The 25938-nt window shown below is 47.4% G+C and overlaps 1 protein-coding gene across 2 annotated transcripts in view; it reads left to right on the top strand.

The window, feature by feature from the left end:
- Prmt8 (protein arginine methyltransferase 8) overlaps positions 1-25938 on the top strand; it is an 86688-nt gene that overhangs the window by 51102 nt on the left and 9648 nt on the right. For both annotated transcript variants that reach the window (XM_015500632.2, XM_048787681.1), the window contains 4 exons: positions 10464-10606; positions 11149-11236; positions 18841-18956; positions 24205-24355. In XM_015500632.2, the coding sequence (XP_015356118.1) occupies positions 10464-10606; positions 11149-11236; positions 18841-18956; positions 24205-24355 (498 nt within the window). The remainder of the gene's footprint in view (positions 1-10463; positions 10607-11148; positions 11237-18840; positions 18957-24204; positions 24356-25938) is intronic.

The raw sequence follows: 25938 nt of genomic DNA, 5'->3' as shown, positions 1-25938 counted from the left end.
CCCTCGAAAAGACATGAATCCATTCACTGGGGCTCCAGGGCCATGACCCAGACACCTCCCTCTAGGCCCCACCTCTCAACACTGCCACACAGAGGAATTAAGGTTCCAACACATGAACTTTTCAGGGACACACTCAGACCAAAGCACCAAGTTCAGAGGAAAAGAACCCAGCAGAAGTTACAGGACTCTGGGCAGGATCGAGCGTGGCCTGTCCCCATGAAGGGGTTCAGGTGATGCATCTCGGGCAGACGCATCCCAGACGATGCCGCGTTCTCATTACATGACACTTTGGCTTCTCCTGTTACTGAGAGCGTCTGCTTTGACCACTTGGTAATGCCATGTCTACCAGGCTTCTCTGTGGCAGAGTTGCCCTGTTCCCCTTCAAGATTAGTAAGATTTCCTGGGGAAGGTGCTTTGAAATCATATTAACATCTCTGTGCTAGTCAGCTTTACATCACTGTGACAAAATACCTGACATAAGCAACTCAAAAGGAGGAAAGATCTATTTTGCTTCACAGTTTCAGAGATTTCAGCCCATGGTCATTGTTTTGGCCCTAGTGGTGAGGTATGTCATGGCGGGGAGTGTGGTCGGCCAAAGCTGTGAACCTGCTGAGGGCCAGGAAGCAGAGAGTGAGGAAGGAGCCAGAACAAGACCTACCCTTCAGGGACACACCCATAGGACCTATTTTTTCCATGCAGGCCCCTCCTCCTAAATTCTTCACCACCTCTCAATAGCACCGGCAGCTGGGACCAAGCCTTCAACCCATGGAACTTTGGGGGACATCACAGATCCCAGCTAGGAACAATGTCATTCCTCATCAAATATTCATCTTTTATTTAAATATGTATTTATTTACTTACTTATCTATCTATCTATTTATTTATTTATTTATTGATACTGGGGATTGAACTCAGGGGCACCCGACCACTGAGCCACATCCCCAGCCCTATTTTGCATCTTATTTAGAGACAGGGTCTCACTGAGTTGCTAAGCGCCTCACTGTTGCTGAGGCTGACTTTGAACTCATGATCCTCCTGCCTCAGCCTCCCAAGCCTCTGGGAGTACAGGCGTGTGCCCCCACATTTGGCCAAATATTCACCTTGTGTGCAATATGCATCCGCCCATCCAGCTACCTTTTTTTTTTTTCATTATGTGTTAATTCATCTCCCCATGGACTCCTAGTTGAATTTAATGGGTTATGCTTGTTATCACTTCTTACTTGGATACTCGGGCTGCTCCCAGTTGGGTCCCTGGGCACCCTTCAAGCTGGCTTCTGTCTTTTCCACACACTTCATTCCCTTTTTGCAGGTTTTCTCACTCTCTGGCAGCAGATCGTCCAGGCTTGTTCAGGTTGTGGCTTCTGTTTTCAGATCCACTGTTTCCCCTTGATCCCAGGGACTGCGTTTAGAAATGAGCATCTGGGGCTAGGTACGCCCATTGGCTTTAGGGTCCTGATGTTCCCAGGCTGGTTGACCGTGGAAAGCCAGGGAGTGTGTGCGCACCTCTGTACAGCGCTTATTTGTCTGTATCTATTGTCAAGCCTGAGCTCCTGGGACACCTCCGCTTTTCACCCAGGGCCACAGGACTTACTCTAGTTTTTTCCCAGCCTCCATTATTTGCATGCTCACTTACCCAACCAGGCTCTGCTGTGTATGACCAATCTCCCGTAGCTGCCGCCACCTCCTGCCAGTTCCCTGTGAAGCCTCCTCACGTGGGCCTCCTCCTGCACAGAGGCCTCCTCGCCCTGGGCCTCTACTCTTCTGCACTGGACCTGTCCTCCCCAGGGCTCCTTCTCAACCCTCTTGGGCTCTGATGTGCCCAGCTGGGCCCCCTCTCCCCACTCAAGCTTCACCGTCCCGAGCTGTGGCATCCACACCCCACCTTTCCCAGGGCAGCTGGACATCCAGCCCTTGAGCTCCACTGAGTATCTCTAGGGTGGAATCGTTTGATGCTCTGATTTGGTAGCTCAGACTTGATTCTGTGCCACTGAGGCAAAGACCCAAGAAGGCATTGTCCCTAAGAGAAGAGCCTCCCCATGCCTTGTCCCTATTCCTCCCCCTCACGCACACTGTCCCAAGGAGGGGACTCCTGGCAAAGGGGACTCCGTAATGCCAAATTGTCTATTTCTTAGAGGTTGCAACAGGCGGGTGGAGTTGACAGAGCCACCCGAGGCCTGGTCAGCTGCACGAGCTCACTCAGCCTTGGCATGTGGACTCAAAGAGGACAGCTCGGGTGCCCCGATGCTTCCATGGAAATGCTTTGAAACGTCGCCATGTCTAATTGTGCAGATCTCGGGAGTGTGGGTGTGGAGACATAAATAACAACATGGGGCACAAAATACCTGCCTCCCAGAAGCGATCCGTCTCTCTCCCTGTCCTCCCCACACAGCAACTTGGGATTGATTGATTCACATGGAGACACACCTACAGGAAGCCACCTGCAGCAGACACGCAGCCTTCACGCACCTCACTCCCCACGTGGCCCTCACGCACGTCAGTGACTCCTCTTTGACTGGAGCATCTGACAACCATCATTTCCTCTGTGACGAGGAAGCCACTGTACTGTCCAGGTGCTTGGGAAGCCTGGGTCGCTCGTGAGAGTTGACACTGGAGAGCAGACTGAGAGGATTTTCATAATTCCATATGCAAACACTCTCACCCATTTGCTTCTCAGAAATCTAAAGGAAAACAAAACACCCCTCCTTTCTCTTCCCTTTGTGCATGTTCTAAGCATGAGTGTCACGGGTGGAAGAGATCAGAGGGTAGCAGGATGCAGCCCAGTGACAATGGAGATAGGGGCCTCTGAAGCCTTTAAAGAGCTCCCCAGAGAGGAGATACACCATTGCACAGCTTGCGGGATCACTGGGAGTTATAGATAATATAGGCAAAGTGCTTAATACAAGCCCTCCCCCATAACAGGTGCTCCATAAAGCAGCTGTAGATCATTTCAGGCCTGATGTTCTCCACCTTGGTAATTCTTGGCCATGCACTTCGAACCTTACCTAGACGATGCCTGATTCTGTCTCCCTACAGTTTTCTTCCATGCTACGCAGGTGTGTCATTCTGGGATGACCCTCGTGATCCTCTTGATGGGGATCCCACTACCAGCCATCTGGGGAGCTGGGGTTGTCAGAAAGCACTTTTTTTCCACAGAGGTGGACTTTGCTTCCTGCTAACCTTGCCAATGTTCTATTTCTTTCCTTTGGGGCCACACAGAGTGAGGAGCCTCCTTTCTCCCACAGATGCAGGCTACACAGCCCACTTTCTGCCCCCTTTGCTTGGGAGAGTTTGATTGGGCTCCCTTCTCCTCGGGCCAAGTGTGCTTTGGCATCCCCCGCACCCTCTGAGGGTGATGCTCAGCCAGGGGCCTGGGGGAGCCACACACTGTACCTCTGATAGCGCAGCTCCAGTTCCCGTCAGCAGTGTGGAAAACACCACGCCACCCTGTTCTAGCTGGGGACCAGCTACAGCCTGTGGCCGGTTCACACGCTACTGCTGGGCTCCATCAACCAGCCTACCTCTGGATGCCGCGTGTTTTGCATCCAAACTGGGAGTCGTGTTTCTTATTCATACTAAACTTCCCATTTGGTCCCTTGTTACAAACTACTAAGACTCCCACACCCCTCCCTCCTCAAATCTACACATTTGTTGATGCCCTGTGGTGAGTGTGGGGGCTCCTGTGGGCTTCTTGACATTCTGCTCTTCACCAGCTCCTTGGAATGCAGTCATGAAGCCCCAGATGTGAAGCCCCTTGACAATCTGCCACCTTCTCCAGTGGGATGCAGTGGAGGAGAGGCCTCGTCAAAGTCCTGCTCCCGTCTCCACCTGGTGTCCTGTAAGCGCTGGCCCTAGAACAGGACTTCCTGAACACTCAGCTTGTGATTTTTCTGCCTTGGTTTCCTCATCTGTGAAATGGGAATAATTGTGACTCCTATTTCACAAGGTTGCTGTGAGAATTATATATTTGCTTCAGTAAAAGGGTGGCAATCTAGGGCATCTGACTGCTAAATTTTCAGTAAATTTGTGGAATGGTGAAGTTTAAGGGCTTGAAATTGATCATGGTGGAAATGTGAATATTTCTAAGTATTCTTTGCTATCAAGAAATCAGAAGATTCTACAAATCAGGCTTCTATCCTCTGGAGAGCCAGTTGCTGAGACCCTGTAGCACACCACAGCAGCGTCTGGTGGGCAGCAAGTAGCCAATACACGTTAGCTACTGTTGCTATTATTATTTCATTTATTAACTTGACTAATGACCCTGTCAAAAGAAGAAATGGGAGTAATCACATACAAGTGTTTTTAATGAACTTGTCCTAGTGCCTACCGGCCATTGGTACTTCTTTTCCTAACCGCTGGTAAAATAACCCATTAATAATCTCAGAAGTGAGTTTCACTGATTCATCCCTTTAGATATTATTGTCCCTCATGCCAGACTCTGAGCCAGGCACAAGGGAGTGTGACAAGGACAGTAAATTTTTTTGCTGTCACAAAGCTTCCAAAGTCACAGAGAAGATAGCTGTGAAGGTGAGAGAGCAGACAAAATCACCACGTGATTACAAAATGGGAAAGTTCTTAGAAACACATTGTGGTGGTGGAGAAAACCAGGGGACTGCTTTCTTTAAGGGCCAGTTCTGTGCATGCCCCTCTCCTCAGCCCTGCCTGAGTGACGCCGCGGGTGGGGTGTCCATGAAAGTCTTTGCATGATGGGGGTCAGCAGGTGCTCTGACTCGGGGCTGCCGGCCACTCTGCTCCCTCCCTTTCTTCCTTCTGGGGCTGATGGCGAGCATCGTCCAGTACAGCACTGGTAAGAAGGGGACAATTTCCAGAGAAGAGGGTGCTGAAGCAGAGACCTGAAAGATGAAGAGGTCCGTGCGAAGAGGGGGGACAGTGTTTCACACACAGGGACACCTGTATAGTAATCTCTTGTGTCAGTAGGGAATGGGTTTCAGAATCTCCTGAAGAGGAGCATTCAATCACTGGGCCACATCCTTTATATATTTTATTTAGAGACAGGGTCTTGCTAAGTTGCTTAGGACCTTGCTAAATTGCTGAGGCTGGCTTTGAACTTGTGACCCCCCTGCCTCAGCCTCCTGAGTTGCTGGAATTAAAAGCATGTGTCACCATGCCCTGCTGGTACCAGAATCTGAGGATGCTCGAGTTCCTCGTTTCAAGTGGCACAGTAGCACGTAGCCCAGGCACATCCTCCTGGGTACTGAAATTATCTCTGCCTTACTCATCACTCTGAATACAATGCAAATGTGTGTAAATAGTTGTTCTACTATATTGCTTAGGCAACGGTGACAAGAAGGGGAAGTCTGTGTTCAGTAAAGAAACAACTTTTAAAAAATATTTTTGGTTTCATTTTGGTTGAATCCGCAGATGCTGAACCCACAGCTGTGGAAGGGCATCTTCGTCAGTTCCCTAGGGTGGGGCACAATTCTGTCTGTCCCTAGTAAACCTCTGCTACAGCCAGTGAGTGAAAGTGAGATGGGGAGTGAGTTTTTGAGTACCTGAATCCAGGGGAAGCTTGGTTGTCTTTTACACGCCAACTGATTTCACCTGATCCTCCCATACCCCTCCCTGCCCCCACCAGCCAGGCCTACGCTCTCCTCTGGCAGGCTGGGCCAGGCAAGGGGTTCTAAGTGGTAGAGGTGTTTTGGGGTGGGGAAGAGTTCTAGTATGGTTTACATTCACTGCTTAGGGAGGAGAGATGCCAGGTGGGGCTTCTGGCCAGGAAAAGGCTCTGACTGAAGCCAGTAGGACTTAAGCTTCCCTCCCGGGAGCCAGAGCAGGCTGCCCCACAGAATGGGGCAGATCATGCACTGGGGACAAGGCGGAACCTCAAGCTTTATGCTCTTGGATGAATAGGAATCTGGGTACCATATAGTGGTACGAATTATATTGAAGGTCCGTGGCACCCGGGGCCACCCATGCCACTCTAGCAATGGGGTCTGTTTGCTGCAGGACACATGCCAAGTCCTACTAGATGTAGAAGATAAAGATACTGATGTTCTTCTGTCACCTCAGGCTCCAGATTGGGCTGGTTCCGACCTACTTGGGAGAGGTTTATGCACACATCTGGGCCCTGCAGAAAACAAGGGCAGGGAGCTGGGGCAGGCGCTGAGGCCGGGGAAGATTGATGGGTTCTGTCCCCGCCCTGGCTGCTGGTGATGCTTTTCTCTTCTCCACCTGCCAACCAACCTGACCAGCGTTCAGGAGAAGGACCATTGAGTCCTTTCCCTTCTCTGATTTCTTTTCTCTCAACTTCCCAAGCTTGAGGATGAGCTCTTCATTATTCTCTAAGCAACCCAAGGTAGCAGACAGGTCAGACATTATTGCATCCACCCACCAGGCAAAGGGAAGGAACCTCAGGGGGGGGCTGCGTGCCTTGCACAAGACCACACAGCCAGGTTGGTTTTGGGTCCAAAGTTTGACTCTGATGAGTTCCACTTCTCTCATCAGGCAAAGGGATGAGTAAACTCAGCCACGCAAGTCCTGGGAGGATGATTGAGATAATATATACCCTAACCCTAACTCTGCATGTTGCTTTTCAAATAATAGCAATTTTTTACTATCATAATTAGGATGAGTTGGAAGATCTTTTGTTTCTTAACCCAATGCATGCGCTTTCTCTCTTTCTCTCTTCTGAAATTGCTCATTCATTCATCCATTCATGCAGTAACGAGTTTTGAATGCTTGTGGGGAGTCAAGTGCTCTGTTAGATCCTGGAAATAGGAACCTAGAATAGACAGCCGGGAGCTGGAGCTCCTGGGCTGGAGGCGAGTCAGGCCCTCAGAAGGTGCATGGCAGTCAGCGTGGGTGTCCCCAAAATAGACAAGCAAGTGAAGTTCTGAGGGAGTGGAGAGGGAATGGCCAGGGGCCTTGCTGCAGTAGGGTGTCATTGCCAGTGTCACTGGCTCATATGTCCTTCTTGTCCTCAGGCACATGACCCTAATGCCCACTTTTCTGTGGGACAGTATTTGCTCCCAGATGTGAGGAATTTAAAACGGGAACATCACTAACTTCAGACTCCACAGGGTCATCTGACTTTGGTGGATGCAATGGAGGCTCAAATGTTGTGCTGGCCCAATGAGGTTTTTAAATTTTTGCTTTTTTTTTTTTTTTTTTGGTACCAGGCATTAAACTCAGGGGTATTCGACCACTGAGCCACATCCTCAGCCCTATTTTGTATTTTATTTAGAGACAGAGTCACACTGAGTGCTTAGTGCCTTGCTTTTGTTGAGGCTGGCTTTGAACTCACGATCCTCCTGCCTCAGCCTCCCAAGCCACTGGGATTATACACATGTGCTACTGTGCCCAGCTCCAATTTTTTAATACCTTTTAAAATATTTTTAATATAATTTTTTAATATTAAAGGTAATAAAAATTACCTTTAATCAGAATGGTTACATTTCTGAAATAACTGCTCAAATTGAAAGAAAAAGAAAAAGAACACTAATATAACATTTCTGGATGTCTAATTTGCTACGGGGGAAACTTCCCAGTTTAGAGTTTATCACTCCCTGTTGTGCATTTAGTTATGATTAATCATCCTGCAGTTGACGAGCCAGGGTCCTGTCACAGGTAGTTGAACAAACTTTCCACCATCCTTATGGAATAAGAACACAGCCCTGTTAGTGGCCTCAATGCAACCTTGAGCTGGGGCAGTTTTGCTGATGTGGGGTCCAGATTGGGCAGGGGTGTCTGCAGCCTGAAGCTACCCAGAACCTTAGACCCCCTTGAAAAACCGTGATTTGGAGAAGAGAAAACCAGAGCTGTGAGTCCCCACAAATTCTTCAAGCCAGCCTCATGCCATATGTTGGTCCACAGCCTCTAACAGATTGGCACAAATTCTACCACAAGAGGTATCATTTTGCAGATTGGAAATTGAATTTGGGGATTGAAGTGGTTACAGTGATGACTACAGTCCTCATAAATATCTTCAATTCATCTTGGCAGTAGTGTTTGTGTCCATAGGAAATATGTGGCCTCTGAGAAAAAGATCAGGCTCCAAGAATTGTTGCAATTTAGAACTAAACTGGATATTGTAGTGGCACTTTATATAAATGTCAGCTGCCCTTACCAGGACACCTCACCGAGTGCCTTACAGAATGTGAGTGCTCAGTACGTATTTGAAGGACCCTAGTGTTTTGGAACTGCAAAGGATTTCTGATACAACTTACTTCCTTTGTTTCCCCTCTTTTCTTTTTACTATTGAGGAAACTGAGGTCCCAAAGGAGAGGCGGTGATTCCCCAGGGTTCATTGTCAGTTGAAATAAGAGCATAAGTTGTTGCCTCCAAGATGACAGCATAAAGTTGTATGGGTTGAGCACTGCACAAAAGCACCTGGACAAGGGTAGGAGTAGGGTCTGTGTTCCAGTTCACATCTGAACCCAAGAGAGGTGTTTCTTCTTCCTGTTGCAAAGCACCTGTCTGCTTATCAAGCCATCTTATCTATTTATCTGTCATAAGCTATACTGATCAGGATATAGTAGCTGATGGATTAGAGGGCTAGCACAGAGAATATGGTCAGTATTCACTCACTGGGGGCGGGAGGAGCACCCAAGAATATTCCACATATGCCTCTTTGCTGAACTAGCCTATAAGTGCTTGTCCATTTGTTTCCCACAGCTCCTAATGGAGCCCAGTCCACTAAATCCTCATGGGTGGAGCCTTGTGTTAAACACCCCAGTTGGAGGCCATGGGACTCCAGAGGACAGAAGAGACATGGTCCTGGTCATAGGGAGGCCATGAGATAACACAGGAGGAGGGCCTGACCCACAGCAGCCTAGACACCTGTGGACATCAGGGAAGAGCCTTCAGGAGTCGTGAGAAGAAGGAGGAGAAGGAGAATGGCCATTAAAACACTGTAAAACTGTTTACCAGAAACTTAGAGAAGCCAGTAATTAGGCAGGTAGGTCAGGTGTATAAGAATAAGAAATAAACTAGGCACTGTTTGCATTTTCAAAAATCCTTGATTTTGTGCCCTTGTGAATTCTCTTGGTGTATCTTGGGCCCTGCTCTTGGTTGAGTCCCTGCCCTGGGGTCTCAGGGCCCTGGAGAAGGAGATTTTGGCAGGGACTCATGAGTAGTAACCAGAAAGGTCACAGAGGCCTGGGTCAGGGCCAGCTCTCATGTACAGTCTCTGGCTCCTTGTAGAGGAGGGTCTTCCTGATGACCCCGGATCAAACACCAGAAGGCGTAGAGTGAACCAGCACTAGAGGTTGCTAATGGGCCCTCCGTCATCACCTGCATTGTCCCCAGTGAGGACACCAAGTTAAGCCACTGGACTCTGTGCCCTTCACCAAGGAACAGCCTTGTGTCCAAATTAATTTTCGTGAAACTCAGATTGATGACACCTGTGGTTGATTTGGTCCAGGCCATCATTGGTTCCTGTCCTCAGAGCTCAGGCCCTGCGTGGCCTTTGGGGTGGTGGGGAGGTGGGTGCTGAGCGAGAATTTCAGAAGGAAGTAGCCAACCAGGACATCACTCTGTCAATTTAGTAGCAGCATCCAAGGTAGATTTTGCTCTGATCTTTGTGGCAACAAATTAGAGAGAGAGAGAGAGAGAAGACTCCAAAATCATGTATATGTCTGTGTCAGTTGATCAAAAACCCAATTAAGAAGTTTTACCAATCACAGTGGGACCTGAGGTCTTGGAAGTAACTCATAAGTAGAGGCCACTCAGAACAGGGCTTGGTTCCTGTCCCCTCTCCATCCATCCATCAACAAGAAGGAATCTGGCAGATCATTTTTACCTTCTGCTGACCTCAACAGTGGGCCTGACACTTCCCGTGTGTCATTTCTTTAATCAGTACAACGTCCCTCTATGTAGACCTTACTTTCCCCTGTTGTTCTCTGGGGAATTGGCATTAAGTTAGGTCAAATAACACGGGTAAAGCCAGTCAGCTAACCATTAGAAGACCCAGCACTTACCCCCAGGTTTCTGTGACTGTGGAATCCAGATCTTGTCAAAACACCAATTTGCCTCCCTCTCAGACACCGAGGGCACCCAGGGGTGTTGGGTGCTGACTAAATATTTGCAGGGGCATGGAGGAGGCATCCCTTGCTTCTTTGCATTTGAATGTCATGGGCAGGGATACTGATGGGAGGATTACAGTCCTATCATATCAGACCTGGGCTCTGTTTCCGCTGCCACCGTTTGACCTACAATCCTCAGTTTCCTTTGTTGTAAAAAACGAGAAGAATAATGACGTGCTTACTTCATAGGGCTGCCGGGAGAGCTAGCTGATGGCAAGGCACGCCAGCCCTTGTAACTGCTGAAAGCCTTTTAGGGGGCAAATGTGCAAGTAGTGTTCAATGATCTTAGTACAAATCGGCTTGGCCGAGAGCAAGGCACATCCCTTCCTAAAGGTAGAGTTGGAGATGTGCTCTGAAGTGAGCAGCTCATGGTTCCCCGGTGGGGTCCCCGAAAAGCGTGGCCTTGGGGTTTTTATTTTCCAGTCATCACCATATTTAAGGGTAAAGTGGAAGAGGTGGAGCTGCCCGTGGAGAAGGTGGACATCATCATCAGCGAGTGGATGGGCTATTGTCTATTCTATGAGTCAATGCTCAACACAGTGATCTTTGCCAGGGACAAGTGGCTGGTAAGTGTCTCACATGCTGTCCCCACATTGTTCTGCTGGCTGTCTCGCTACTGTCCCCATGGCCTACAGCCTAGGGAGAATACGAGGACTTCAGAGAGAGTTCTCCCAGGCCGCTCTCTGTAAAGCATATCTGCTTTAAGGGATGGGAGGCTCACCCTGGTCCCACAGGCAACCGTCAGAATGCATGTCTTGAGGTCTAACGGAGGCCTCTCGATAGTAGACACCCATTCGCTGCCCTCAAGAGAAAAGTCTGTCCTGGGCCACAGCCCCTGGGACTCACATAACTGCCAGCGAGCAAACGTGTTGCTTACCTTGGCTTTGAAGTGCCCTCGACTCTGCATTTGTCCCCCGACTTCTCCTTGCTCCAAAATAAACATTGAGCATTGCTGTCCCAGCCCTGACCCTGGACGAGGCGACAGTCCCTTGAATGAGAAATGCTGGCGAGGGGATGCTTGTCTGGTGACTCTATGTGCAGTTCAAAATGTGATGTCTTTGTCAGGTGAATAGATTACGAGACCCATTTCCCCACCATTCATCAACAGAAACCTGGAGGGCTTATGTTTCCAGACCGGGCAGCTTTGTACGTGGTAGCGATTGAAGACAGACAGTACAAGGACTTCAAAATTCACTGTAAGTCACCTTTTCATTCTGCCTGGAACTTCTGTTGCACACTGGGGGTGGGAGCCACTTCAGTGGGCCTGAGTCGACCTGTCACTGCCACTATCCCTGTGGTAGAGTTTGTCTGTGACCCTTTCTGGATTCTTCTCTGTGTTTCTCTCCAATCCCAAGAGAGGGAGGTTTACGAAAGAAAATAAGCGATATGGCTGGTAAAAGAGAAATGTCCTGATGTGAGAGAAGGAATGCAAAGCGAATAAGAAAAGAATTGCAGAGAGCAGGCTTAGTCATCCTAAAGGCCATCACAGGGGTCAGCGGGGGCAGGTCTCCAGCCTGGCCAATCACTGTGAATCTGCCTTCAGGCCACTCAAATGTGTCAAAATAATTTCGATTCCTCTTCACATTAGGTAAAGAGGTGTTCTTCCCTGAGGTTCTTTCAGAGATTGGATAGCAGTAGGGTGGGCAGGAGGGGAGACTTCGCTTTGAACAGTTGAACAAATGGTGTGTTTATGTGTGCGTGTATGTGTAGGTCTCTGCGTGTGCATGTTCAGGGGGAGCAGGAGGCTCATATTAAAGGTGTATTCATAATGCCTCACCAGCTGAAAAGGAGCGACGCTGCTGGGCACAGTGGATCATTCCTGTACGTCCAGCAAATTGGGAGCCCAGGCAGGAGGACGGCAGCCTGGGCAATTTAGCAAGAACCAGGCTCAAAATAAAAGGGCTGGGGATGTAGCTCAGTGGTAGAACACCCCTGGGTTCGATTCTCAGTCTCTCTCTCTCTCTCTCTCTCTCTCTCTCTCTCTTACACACACACACACACACACACACACAGGTTCTCTTAAAAAAATTTAAGTAAAACAAACAAATGAAACAAAAAACACTCTCTAATATTTTATCTGGTCTGGAAAGGAAAAGAACTATTTTATTCTATTACCTTTAAAAGAAAACATTTCTCAGCAATGCAGGCCTAGTATGGGGAGAAATCTTACTGTGTGTGTTTGTGAGGTTAGACACAGCTGCATCTCCTCAACCAGATCCAGACATAACGAAAGAGCAAAGAATCAAACAAGCAAGCACACAAACAACTAATTGGAGCAAGGGACAGAAATTCTGAACTGTCCAGGAGAATCAGTCAATGCTGCCGTGATGGCGTGGACAGGCCCCGCTTGACAAGATTACCGCAGAGGACTTTGCATGCTGATTAGGTAAACCCAGGCCTCCTGCCCACAGAGGCCAAGAGTCACCAAATTGTTGCCCCCTTTATTCCAACAATTGTCATCTAATCTTTAGTGCCACCAGTGAGGCCTCCACTGGACTGTGCTAGGGAGTGTGTGTGTGTGTGTGTGTGTGTATTTGCACACTTTTCTGGAATTGAAAAATCAAAGCATGATGTTCAGAGCCAACTTCAGGAGAAGATGGGACTGGGACAGTTGTTTGAGTCTCCAGGCCCTGGAAACCCACTCAGAGTTCTGTTTCTGGCTGATCTAGTAAGATTTCTAATATTTGACCTAAAGAAGGAAGGAGATAAATCTCCAAATGAGAGCAGCAAGGGGTTGGGTACCTTAGGTTAAATGCTTTGAAGTCTGCCAGCCCTGAATTTCAGCTCTGGGCTTTGCGGTTTCCTGACTGGGTAATCTTGAGCAAATGACCTAACACCTTTGAGCCTCAGTTGAAGATAGTATCATCAAAGCCAGTGACTTGTCACAGGGAGTCAATGAGGTGACATGTGTTAAGGGCGCAGCCGTTCCTGGTGCTGTACGGGAGGACTAGACCAGGTCTCGTCTCTGAAGCTAAGACTACGCCCCTTTCCGCTCAGGGCTCTGCCAAGCCCGCTGGCCCCTCGTGGCTTGGAATCTAGGGCAGATGTCTTCCCAGGGAAGATTACAGAAACAACTCAACAGTGAACATTGATCAAATGTGTGTATAAATAGGACATGCATTGCCCTGGAGCTGCGTTTCGGAGCTCTCGTAGCGTAATTGCACTGAGTGGTGTTTTGAGGGGAACGTTCAGGTGCGTTCTCTGTTCTCATCTCCACTTAAATCTTTAGTGAGCTCCAGCCCTGGGAACACCTTTTAAAGAAGTTTCCTTGTGGTTTCCAAAACAAACATATCTCATCCCTTCTTCCCTTCCACTGGGTTGTGCTTGGAGTCTGGAGGATATAGACAGCAATGAGCCAGCCATGGGCAGAAAAGGATTGGGGGTCCAGAGAGGAGCTGAGGGGACAGGAGCTGCTACTCAGGTGCTAGCCTGGGACTGAGCATTGTGTGATTTATTCCTTTGATTTCCAATGCATTGTTCCTAACTTTTGGAAAAGAGCCCCCATTTTATTCTTATGGAGTGTTTGCTCTGAAGTCTTTGCCAAGAAAACAAAACAACAAAAACCGGAATAACATACATGCATGCACGTACACACACACACACACACACATGCCACTTAAAATTTATTTAAAATATTGTTAAGTTTTTCTATTGAAATTTTTAAAATATCTTTTTTATTTTGTAATGGAAGCAAACACATTAGAAATGTCTTTCAGATAAAAGGAGGTTTAGTTACTCTGAGTTCTAAATCAAAAGAATAGCATAAAGGCTGCTGGTTGCTAAGGGAACAATTATAAGCAAATTTCAATTGGCTCAAGAACCAGCTGTCAAGGAAAAGTCTTAAAGTGGGGCAGGAGGATGAGATGTGCCCAGCCCCTTCAGAAAGTAAACTGTTAGGGGAAAGACGTGCTTTCTTTTCCTCTTCTCGCCTTTTCCTTCCTTTCTCTCCCCTCTCCTCGATCCCCCCCCCTTTCCTTTCTCAACCACATGCAACAGGGGGAACACAAGAACGAGTGAAATGCAGAATCTGCCCTTGATTCGTTCACCACCCATAGAGAACCCATAGAAAGACAGAGACGAATGATTGGCATATACATAGTTTGTTGGATAAAGGAATCAAAAAAAAAAAAGTAAGGCAGCAGAGGGATGTGCACGGTGTAGTGCTTATCTCTGAGAGAGGAGCAATGGAAAAAAATCCTACTATAGAAGACATTTATAGAATCTCCAAGTTGGAAGGCAATGTGGTGGGTTATCTATTCAATTTTATTCCCAACACATGACTCTCTACAGCCACTGAGATTTGGAGAGATGGGCACCAGCTTTCTCAATGATGAGAAGACTGAGAGGGAGACTTTGTGCAGAAGCAGCTCACCCTCAGTTGAAGGGCGGAAAGGCAGCTTCTCTTGGAGGGCTAGTGGCTATCCCTGGGTTTCTCCTTTATTTCTACTCCCAGCACTTAGAGTGCTATTCTTGGGTCCACCCGCTTTTATGCAAGGAGTTGATGGTGAGAGCCTAAGATGCGTACCAATATTCTGAACATCTTCCCTTGTGCATAGAGGAGAAATTGCATTAGTACCTAGAAGGCCCTGCTGGTTTTCTCTGACATCATTCTCAGGCAGTGCCATTAGCCCCAGCAGAGAAACTCAGATCTCTGGAGCCAACAATTGGAGAGAGGATATAGCTAGGTCTCACTCCAATAAGAAGTCAAATTTGTTCCATATTTCTGTTTCTCTGGCTTTTTAAAAAATTATTTCCTCTATATTTTGATTTTAAGCAGTTTCACATAGATTTACCTGGGTATTTTTCTTCGTATTATCCTAATTGCAGTCTTACACAATACTTGGGTGTGTAAACATATATGTGTGTGTGTGTTTCTGTGTGTGTATGTGTGTTTTCCTGTCTGATCTCTTTCTCTTTTTGATCAGAAACTCCCATTAAAGATATGTTATGTATTGTTTGTTGTTGTACCATAGCTCTTGGATGCTTTGTTTATTTTTTAATTTTTTTTCTCATTTTATTTAAGTTTGTCCTTTTTTTGACCTGATTTCTAGTTTGTTGATTATTGCCTCTGATGTATCCATTCTGCTAATGAGCTCATTAAAATAATTCTTCCTCTCTGATATTGTGAATTTGATTTCTAGCATTTCCATAGGCTTTAAGAAAATTCTTTCCATCTCAGTGATGAAAATCTATGTACGTTCCTGTATGTTGTCTACCTTTTTTCTAGATCTTTTATCATAATTAGCATAGTTACTTTTTCATGTGTCTTATAATTTTCCATTCATGCTAGACATTGTGGGTAAAAGAATAGTAGAGACAGATGGATAATATTTATGCTCAGAAAAGAGGCTTTTCCTCTGTCAGGCTATTAGAATGGGGGTTTGAGTTAGTATAATCTGTAGTTGTGGACTTTGTTGTTCGCTGTAGTTACATTCATTACACCACAGTGCAGTTCTTTTCAGGAGCTAATTTTAATCCATAAACAAAAGATTCACAGGTTCCTTTGATGTTACTTTTTAATAACTAGATAGTTAACAATATTTCTTGGTGTCCAGTAGCCATTACTTCACATTCCTTCATTCAACAGATAATACATAATTGCAATAAAAAAGTTAATGCATTTGATTTGAAACATAACCCATCCCTGCTCCACTTCTGGTAAAAGAGCCTAGTGGGAGTGAACAGTCAACAGAAAGGAGAAAAAATGTCTACTCTGGCTAATCTGTTTCCTGACTAGCTGAAGGTGGGGCAGTCTAGCTGGGAGATAAGACATCAGTTAAGCCCTAGAAAGGTAATGAAAACACCAGGCATTGCAAAGGGGTATAGCATTAAATGTTGGGGAATGGATTGCAACATGAAAAGTACTATGTTACCTGCGGACCTGTACCATGCCAAGGGCTCTGACTAGGTGCTAAGGATGCAGAAGAAGAGGCCCATGGTCAGGAGTAGCTGGAGAAAGTGTCACGAGGTTCATCACTTCAGGACTTGAAAAAAGACTTTAAAGATCATATACTCCAAAGATTTCCAAACTCTGGTTGGAATTGCCTATATAGATTTTATTTTAAAAATCCAGCTTCCTGTAATTTTTGCTTTCTAGCATTTTCATTGACTTCAAAAGTTGTTTCCATCTCACTGGTAAAATTCTGCATCTATCCATGCGTGTTGTCAACCTTTTCACTGGGTATTTGAACATACTTATTATAATTACTTTAAAGTCTCTGTGGGTAATTCCAACATGTGAGTCATGTCTGAATCTGGTCCCATGACTCTTTTTTCTTTTGATATTAAGTCTTTTTTCCCCCTTTTCTACATGTCTTTTAATTTTCTATTGATACAGCAGATCTGTATGGGCCCAGGAGTCTGCATTTGAGACTGTGTTCCTGATGAACTCACAGAACCTCTAAATCAAATTTCTCATTTTACAAATAAACTCAGTGTCATACAGCTCAGAAGGCAGCAAAGCCAGAGCACAAACCAAAAGATGATAATGTCTGCTGTGTATCAAGTTCTATGTGCCGAGCACTATCTTATGCACTTTACAACTGCTATCACATTTAATCCTCATAATGACCCTGATGGCAGCTGCCATCACCATCATCATCATCATCATCATCTTTATTTTATTTATTTATTTTTCAAATTGTGCTTTTATTTGGAGTCTTTTTTTAAGCATCATGAGGGATGGACGTAGTAAGATATGGGTGGGTGACATGGACAAGGAAAAGAAATATGAGAAACAAGAACTGATTCACATCTCAGCAGTAGACACCTTAGACAAATCAATTTCAGGAAAGAGTACATATGGAAATGGAAGAGCTGGAAATGGATTTGCTTAAAGTATCCCTGTCCCTGGGAGTATTTGAAGACTCTCTTAGGAATACTCTTTAGTTGGAACTGCTGGCATAAGGCACAACCCAGGAGATCATTCTGGAGATTTTTTTTTTTCTGGAAATGGGTTCCTCACCTCTATTTTAAAGAGAAAGAAACTTCCACAGGCTTAGAGAGGATTCATTCTTGCTCAAGATGACATAGCAAATAAATGGCAGAGCTCAGATTTGAACTCCAAAGCCCAACAACCCTCAGCAACCCTCAGGATTTGCCCAACACTTCCATTGAACTCTAACGTCATGGTGGGATCCAGGAGAGACAGAGTAGGGGTGTGGCTGCTGGTCTCTTAGGGGAGGGTTTAAACTGAAAGCAGTGTGTTTTAGTATGCGTTTTCATCTGGGGAGAGGATGAACGGCTATTTCCAGGTTCTGGGAGGGGGACTTCTCTGTAGCCTGTCCTATTGCCAACCGGGCAGCTTCCTCTCCATAATGTAGGTTTCAAGTGGGAGTTTGGCACAAACCTTGGGTGATTGAATGGGATTTGGCATCTTATCTTCAAGCTGAAATTTCACAAGTGCTTACCCTTTGGGAGACGATTACTTTTCCTGCTTTCTTTCCCCCCTGAGAAAGGTCTTTATGTACCTTAGAAAAGAATCTGAATCAAAGGAGCAAGTCTTTCATTGACCGCTCTCACCCCCCCTCCTCACCGCCCCCCCCCCAACTCTGCTCCATGTACACAGGGCCATGGGTTCCCCAAGGTACTTTTTATTTTTTCCTAATGAATGCTCTAAAAAAATTAAACTTCATAAGATTTTAGAGAAAAACACTTCTACTTCAAGGCATTTATAAACCCGGTTGAATAAACAGATAAATAAGATTCAGCTGCCCAGGAATCAGCCTCTCTGCACTGTGGGGTGAGAACGTGACATAGCTGTTGCGGCCTCAGTTGGGTCTCTGCTGCTCAAGGATTAGGGGGACAAGTTTGGCTCCATGCCTACCTTCATGATTTCCCCAACGAGTGACAGGGGCCAGATTTTTTGTATGAGCCAGATGCCAAATTCTCCCAGCCACAAATTTCTTATCTCTAGTGCAGAGATATTCTCAAGGAGTTGCTGGGTACATTCAATGAAGGTGGTTAATCAGTGGTAGCAGTTATGACCATCACTGATGACCTTGAGCCATGTGATTTAATTCCATTTACTCACCAACTCTGAGACCTCAAATCTTTCTCCCTCTGAAAGAAGCATCTTATGAGTAGTCTGAAGAACAAGGCCAACGAACAAGGCTGGGATGGCTTGTACCCCACCTGCGGGCCATTCCTTATCGGATGGATCCTTAGTGCTTCATGGCCTGTGGAGACAGAAAGGCTCTCTTGGACTCACTTAGTGGAGAAAATTGAGGTTCAGAGGGTTGGGGAGTCTGCACAGGGCCTGACTTGTCAGTGACGGTGCTGGGATTCACATCTAGTCTCTTTCACTTGAAGAGCCCATGCTTCCTTAGGCTGCATTAAAGGGTCACTGGGTGGGGCTGGGAGAAAGGCGAGAGAGGGGTCTTTTGGGGAAGACAACAGCTTGAGCACAGAAATAGGAAAGCAGCTGGCATATGAGGGAGTTCATAGGACACTCGCTGGCTTAGCAAGGGGACACAAAAGTAGACACCAGGAAGAGGAATTTGGGTTTTGGTTTTATCCTAGCTCTATTCTACCTGTGTGAACATAGAGAAATTAGTTTCCCAGCCTCTCTGAACTCTAGTTTACTGAATTATAAAGTGGGCCCTGCCTTTTCTAGAGATAAAAATGAGAAAATTGGTACATTGGTAAGCTCCCCATGCAGGTAAGCAGTGCTCACTCCATTTGATGCTGGGGACGTGGGCTGCCCCCACCTTCTAAAGCATGCTGTGCTCTAGCACTGAGGAGACCACGTGAGCTTCGGGGGTCCTGCAGCCTGCCTTGACATCTCACTCTGTTCCCACAGGGTGGGAGAACGTCTATGGCTTTGACATGACCTGTATCCGGGACGTTGCCATGAAGGAGCCCCTGGTGGACATCGTGGATCCAAAGCAAGTGGTGACCAATGCCTGTTTAATAAAGGTCTGGAGACATCCTGGTTGGGCCTGGGCATGCTGGGAACCCAGCTGAGCCACCTTGGAAAGCCAGGCATGGGGTGGGCCTGGAGTGTGGGCAGAACCAGCTCCTGTGCTGCCCCATCCTAGTGATGCAAGGCCACCTTGGCCAGAGCTCAGGGTGCTCTGCGGTGACAAGTCAAAAGCTGGGGTTCTCACTGAGCAGATCCCCTGAGGGGACTCCATGGTGGCATAGCTGAAGGAAGAGGGTCCAGATCAGGGCCATGGTGGTGTGAGGAGGGATAGATGGGGGACAACCATCAAAGGATAGGATGCTGTGGAGCCAGGAGGCTATGTGCAGGCTTGAGAAAGCGAGTCCATTCAGAGCTGGCTGTGCATCTTAGGAAAGAGCTCCCCCCGGCTCAGTCTACCATGCAGTCGTCTCCACTTCCAATAGCTCTCATCTGACCCAGCCAGAGCTTCTGGCCCCTTTCTAGTCCTGCTTACTCATTTCTGCTTTTAATATCTTTTCTTCCAAGGCCTTCTTTCGTAGTGCAGATGAACAGCTAGCTGGTCAGTATCCTCTCCATAGCCGTCCTCAATGCATGCTTATTATTAGCTACTCAAACACATCCAATTAGAGCACAGATAAAAGCTCTCTTTGCCTCCCCTCCCTTCCAATCCCACACTCCTCCCGGGGTGACAGCTCTTCAAGGCTGGATTGACTCTTCCAGTTCTCATTCTATGTGTTTGCATTTATACGTGCTGATATATTATGTTGAACTGTATAAAACTACCGATATCTGAATTTTTTATGTAGAAGACATCAATTTCACATGGCTGAAATTAATCTTTAATTTAAACATATGGGTTCCTTCTGTAAGTATTCATCAGACACCTGACTCTTGTCTTGCTAAAACATACTTGCCTGCTCTGATGACATTTTTTTTTCCTGAAAGTGAAAGGAGGGACTGGAGCATTCACAGTGAGATGGGGGTGAAGGGTGGGTCTAGGGCCGAGAAGGGTGAGTTGAAGTTTCTGAAAGATTGATGCAAACTGCTGCTTTGTCCCTTTGAGAAGTGTTCTCTCCTGCTGAGCATGGGCCTTTGCAGAACTATAGTCCATGATCTGGACTATCCCTTGGAATCTCAGGGGCAAATAAAATAGCAGAGCCTCATGCAGACCTCATCAGATGCCCTCCGTTGGTGACATCCTGCTTCAGAGGTTTGGCTTCGAGTCTAAGCCTGGGACTCTGCTTTTAGGGTTCCCACTACTTTCTGAAGCAGCCTCTTCCTGTGGCAGGCAGGATTAACTGTGAGCCATTTCTTCCGACCAGCCCATCTACCCTGAAGCCTCTTCACTTGGTACCCAAACAAGAAAAGGAAGGCACCCCCCAACACACACACATACAAAAAGAAGCTCACCCACAGTGTAAAACATTTCTGTCAATATTGTAGAACAGGTGGAAGTCCACCCACACCATCAAATTGGTCAAAATGACACATGGCAACTAGAGCCACCTTTAGGCATCTGCAGGCAATGGTTTCAGCTTGAGGATGAAACTCCTTTGATGTTCTTGGACATCTGATGGATTTCTACACTTGACTCCAGGCCCATTGCAGGCTTGGCCCCTATGCTTTTGGGTCCTGTTGGTTTCCTCATGAACTGGCCTGCTTCTTCCCACAGGGGCCTGTGTCCTTCTTCCCTCCTCCCATCTCTCAGCCCAGTACCAGCAAGGGCGTCTCTTGTGGTTGCCCCTGCGTGCATCCAGGGACAAAGCAGCCAGACTGATCAAGGAGGGACAGGAGGGAGGGTGGTGTCTCTCACACACTCTTCATGAAACTAAGGGGCACTGATGGTGTCTCAGGAGGGGACATCTGTGATGCCATCCTGCCCCTCCCCCCCGCCCCAGCCTCCCTTCCTGTTTTCTGAGAGGGACTGGCTGGCTGTGTCTGCTCCTGCGGCCAGGGGAGCCCTTCCATCAGCTCTCTTGCTAATGTGCTAAGCAGCGTCTGGCCCCACCTTTTGGGAAGACGCTTGCCCTTCTTCACACACTTAATTGCTATTTTCATCGTTATTAACATTGCCTAGTGTGACACTTTATTATAATTAAGACTCTGTTTTGACCAGACTTCTGCTTGGAGACATCCATTTGTAACATGATTTAGAGGCAGGACAGCCGGCCAGGGGCTCTTCTGAGTAATTTACTCCAGAGAAACGCTCTGCTTGCTGGGGTTGCCTGAGGCCAAGGCAGTGGGTCTCCCTGGGGTCTCCAAGAGACTGCTGCATCTGTGGAAAGAAAGAAACCTTCCAGCAAAGGGCTCTGGGGTTCAGAATAAGGGGGCTGATCTGAAACCTTTGGATCTGAAGGGGGATGGGCATGAACCCAGGGGCCTTTGTCTGCAAAGCCCAGCAGTGACTGTTCCCACTTTTACATGCGGCAGGACCCTCACTCCAGAGGACCAGCTGCCTCTGTAGTTGCCAGTTTAATGTATAGCTCTACTATTGTCCCCTTGAAGGCTTTTGTTCTGAGGAGGGGGGCTATTCAAATGCAAATGTCTCCAGGACTCAGTGAACACAGTCAGCTAAAGATTTTGACAGCTGACATTTGGTTGATGGACATTTGACTGCAAGACTGGCTAGAGGTAGAGTTCCTACTGGATGGGGTGATATGGTGTGTGTGAGAGTGTGTATGTGTGTGTGTATGTGTGTGTGTGTGTGTGTGTGTGTGTGTCCTAAAAGCAATTAAGAAGTGAGGGGAGTCTAGAAGGAGAAAGTAACTAAGTCTAGCTGATAAGCCACAGGGAGTCATTGCAGATTGTGGATCCAGGGAGTAACATCCTCTGAATGAACCTTAAGGAGTTTAGCCGGTTCATGGTTATGAGAGATCTGGGGAAGGAAGGAAAGACTTCAACAGGGAGATCTGTTCTGAGAAGATGGGTCCAACAAACATTACTGTGTTTGGCGTGCTGTGTCACTCAACGAGGATGCACGGGACAATGAGGGGCAGCTTCTGCATCTCAAGGATAGGAATAAGGGTAGAGGTGATGAGGCTTCGGAGATGAGCCAAAAGCCAGGCTGGGCTGGTGGCAGAGGGACCTAAACAAAAAGATGCCCAGGACCCTGGAGAGGACCTAGAGCCTGGCTGTCCCTGGCTGAGAAGGAGATAGAAAAATCACTGCATGTGGACACTGCAAGCCAGGTAGACCATGATGGTGGCATTAATAACCATGAGGGTCACCCAGGCTCACTCTAGCGCTCAGGAGCTGGAGGGAACTTGTGGATCACGTGTGGCTGGAGGAACAGTTAGCACTATGAAGGCCCATGGGTGCTGAGTCTATGAGGGTTTCCCAGACTGGGCCCTGGCCTGTACCAACAGGATGGCATGGGTGGGTGGGGGGCTTCTAGAAGTATGTTCCAAATGGAAAAGGAAGGGCTGATGTGGGTCAGCATCATGGTCAGCTTTGAAAGTGGTGGAACTCAACAGAGTAGAAAGGCCAGGATGACAAGGGGTCCAAAACCATGACTTAGGAGAAATTGGCCAACCAGGGACAATCGATGTTACAGAAGAAAAGGTTTAGGGGGCCTGTGTGAGTGGGAAGAGCCACTGGCCTTTTCTGTGGGTGGAAGTTGCAGAGACAGAGTGGGCTGTCTGGTTCTGAAGAGGGATCTAGTGGTTGGAGATGTCTGCATGTGGTGTGAGCTGCCCCGTGGGGAGTGCAGCACCCTAAAGGGTTCCGCAAACACTAGAGGGACACTGGCTGGGAATGCTGCAGAGGGATTTTGGATTCTTACGTTGAATAAAGGACTCCACTCCAGGGGTCGTCGAGTACAATCCCATCAACTTTTGCATGCCTGGCCAGGGCTCACCCTTCGATAGTTTTATCAGAACCCAGAAAACACAGTGCAACTTGAGCTGGAAAGTCAACTCAATGAGGGGCTACCACCTTCCTGAGCCCTGCAATCCCACCCTCTTCACAACCGTCAGAGAGCTTCAGTTTCCCAGAGGCCTTCATGGCTGCTCAACCCAGGCCACAGCAGGACTCATATGATCAGCCATGACTGCTCTTCTCCCTCCTCTCTCCATCTCTGTGGAGCCAGGACTTCTCTTTGCAGGTCCCAGGCAACTATGGATGTCTTTTTTCTTTATTTATCCTAGAAATATAGAGAGATAAAAGCTATTTTCTCAATGCTACTTTGTTTCTTCATCCATCCTGCTTCTGGGTCTCAGGAGCATCCCTAGAACCAGGAAGCACACAGGTGTCTTTCTGGCTCTTAGAGAATTATCAGGACAGTGGTTCTTGCTACACAAACATGACCTGTGGGGAGTTCTTCCTTGGGCCTCCTTGGAATCTTCTGAATGCTTCTTGGGCTCCTGGTGGGGTCTCCCTGTCTCATGGCAACCAGCAAACAACAGGTCTGTGTCCTTCACACTCAAAAGAACAGCACATTGTAGACCCGTCTCTCTATTACCCTTGCTCCCCACGCAAGATTGATTTCCAGTCACTTTCGGGCTGAAATTGTGAGAATTATTAGTTCTTTGTGTTCCACATTCCCCGGCCAGACCTGAAGATTCTCGCTCTTATTTCTCCCTTTTATTTATTTTTGAAAAACTGTCCAACCTTGTTATAAATGGTTGAGAGAACTTCCTTCAGTTCAGTCTGTGACTTTGTGAGCTGAGGCTTTGATTCCTGAGACAATGCTCAGTGTCTCCTATTACTGGGAGCTTGAATAGAAAAGAAAGAAAGGAAGAAAAAAAAAACAGGAAATAAATGGTCTGGTTCATGCAAATCCCTGGGAGAGCCTGACAAACCCAGACTGCTGTTTTGATTAAATAGGTCTGGGACCCCTCCCTGCCCCACTCAGAATTTGCTCCCAGGCGATATGGATGCTGACCATCTGGGGTCCACACTTTGAGGATAACTGGATGGAGGTAGTGTCTGGACCATGACTCAGTTCAGGGATTCATTGTCTAATGGATCCTTCTCTTCCCTGCCAGCCCCCTCCAGGGCCTATCCCCAGCAGATTTACCTCCCTCATTCTGTTTCCAGTTTTTAATTCAAGTCCATTTGTACCATTCCCTGAGCACCCTCCACCCCAGAATGGATGGAGGAGGTAATCTGGAGGGTGGAGGGTAGGCCTGGATTCACTCTAAGAATAATGACACCCCCAGAGAGGCCACTGCCCACAGTCTCTCTTGGAGTGAGTCTACTGACCAGGCCCTGGACCTGGTGGAGGCCACACGTTTCCAGCATTCTCTCCTGTCTGGACTACAGGAAGTGGACATCTACACGGTGAAGACAGAGGAGTTATCGTTCACATCTGCGTTCTGCCTGCAGATACAGCGCAATGACTACGTCCACGCCCTGGTCACCTATTTTAATATTGAATTTACCAAGTGCCACAAGAAAATGGGGTTTTCCACAGGTGAGCTGTTTTTTGGTTCTCTGGACCATCCCCCTCTCCTCCTTGGGGCTTCCCTGAAGCTTTGTGGGCGAGACCAAGTCTGGCCTCAACTGATGGAGAAGGTGCTTGGGGTTCAGCCAGGGAAGAAACGGCATGTCCCACACATTGGCTCCCCAAGGAGAAGGTAAACCAAATGTAGTTGATGCTTCCAGAGCTGAGAGCAAGTACTGGGTAAGGAGGAGGCAGGGGGAAACTACTGAGGACCCTGAGAGACTCTTCAAATCAATCTATTCCATTTGCATTTACTGAGCATATTCTGTATGAGAGGTAAGGACCCAGGGTTGAATTAGACTCCTCCAGCTCCCCTGCGATACCTCTGTCGGAACTCTACCAATCTCTCACTAGACTACAAATAGATCTCTTCTTCTCTCCGTACATCTACCCCAATCCATCCTTCATTGAGTCCCTGGTTAAGTTCCCCAAAGATCACCCGCACTGTCTTAGTCTGTGGTCTGTTGCTATCACAACATACTTGAGACTGGACAATTTATAAAGACTAGAAATTTATTTGATTCTGGAGGCTGCTGGGCATTTCAACAATACGGTGCTGGCATCTGCTGGGCTCTGATGAGGGCCTTGTGCTACATCACAACATGGTAGAGGCAGCACGCGGTGAGTGAGCCAGTGTGCCGGGGGAGCTTGCTTTTATGACAAGCTGCTACCCCCCAAAGCCCATGAATCCATCCAACTATGCATGGATTAATCCATTTGTGAGGGTAGAACCCTCCTGACCCAATCACTTCCCAAGGCCCCCCCCTCAACAGTGCTGCATCGGACACTACATTTCCAACACAACAACTTTTGGGGGACAAAAATTCAAGGAGGCTTCTTGTGTCTCTGGGCTGTTGCCTCTGCAGACACCACTCCCCTGTGTATCCAGCGTGTGTCCCAGGGGTGGGAGAGTCCAAGATCCCAAGGCTTTGCGATCTCCTTTCCTCCCATGTTGGGCTGTCAAAATGAGGTGCCATAGACCCTGGGGTGTGGGGATTAGACAGCAGATGTTTATTTTCTCACATTCTGGAAACTAGAACTCCAAGACCCAGGTGTTAGCAGGTTTGGCTCCTCCTGAGCCCTCTCTCCTTGGCTTGCAGATGCCTGTCTTCTGACTGTATCCCACATGGTGGTTCCTCATGCACCCTGGGGTTTTGTCTGTGCATCCCAATCTTCTCCTCTTCTTCTTATTCTGTCTTTGTTTTGTTTTGCTTTTTTAAATCTTTATTTGTTCTCTTTAGTTATACATGACAGTAGAGTGTGTTTTGGCATACTATACATACATGGACTAGAACATCCCATTCTTGTGGTTGTGCATGATGAGGGCTTTCACAGGTTGTGAGTTCCTATATGAACACAGGAAAGTTATGTCTGATTCATTCTACTGTCTTTCCCATTTCCACCATTCTCCCTTCCCCGCACTCTGCCCTGTCCAATCCAGTGAACCTCCCCTTCTGCCCCTTCACCACAGATGTCAGCATCTGCATATGGGAGAAAACATTTGAACTTTGGTTTGGGGGGACTGGCTTATTTCACTTAGCATGATAGTCTCC

The sequence above is a fragment of the Marmota marmota genome, unplaced genomic scaffold, assembly GCF_001458135.2.
Source record: "Marmota marmota marmota unplaced genomic scaffold, marMar, whole genome shotgun sequence".
In the NCBI taxonomy this organism is placed as follows: Eukaryota; Metazoa; Chordata; class Mammalia; order Rodentia; family Sciuridae; genus Marmota; species Marmota marmota.
This window is presented reverse-complemented; position numbering and strand designations above follow the sequence as displayed.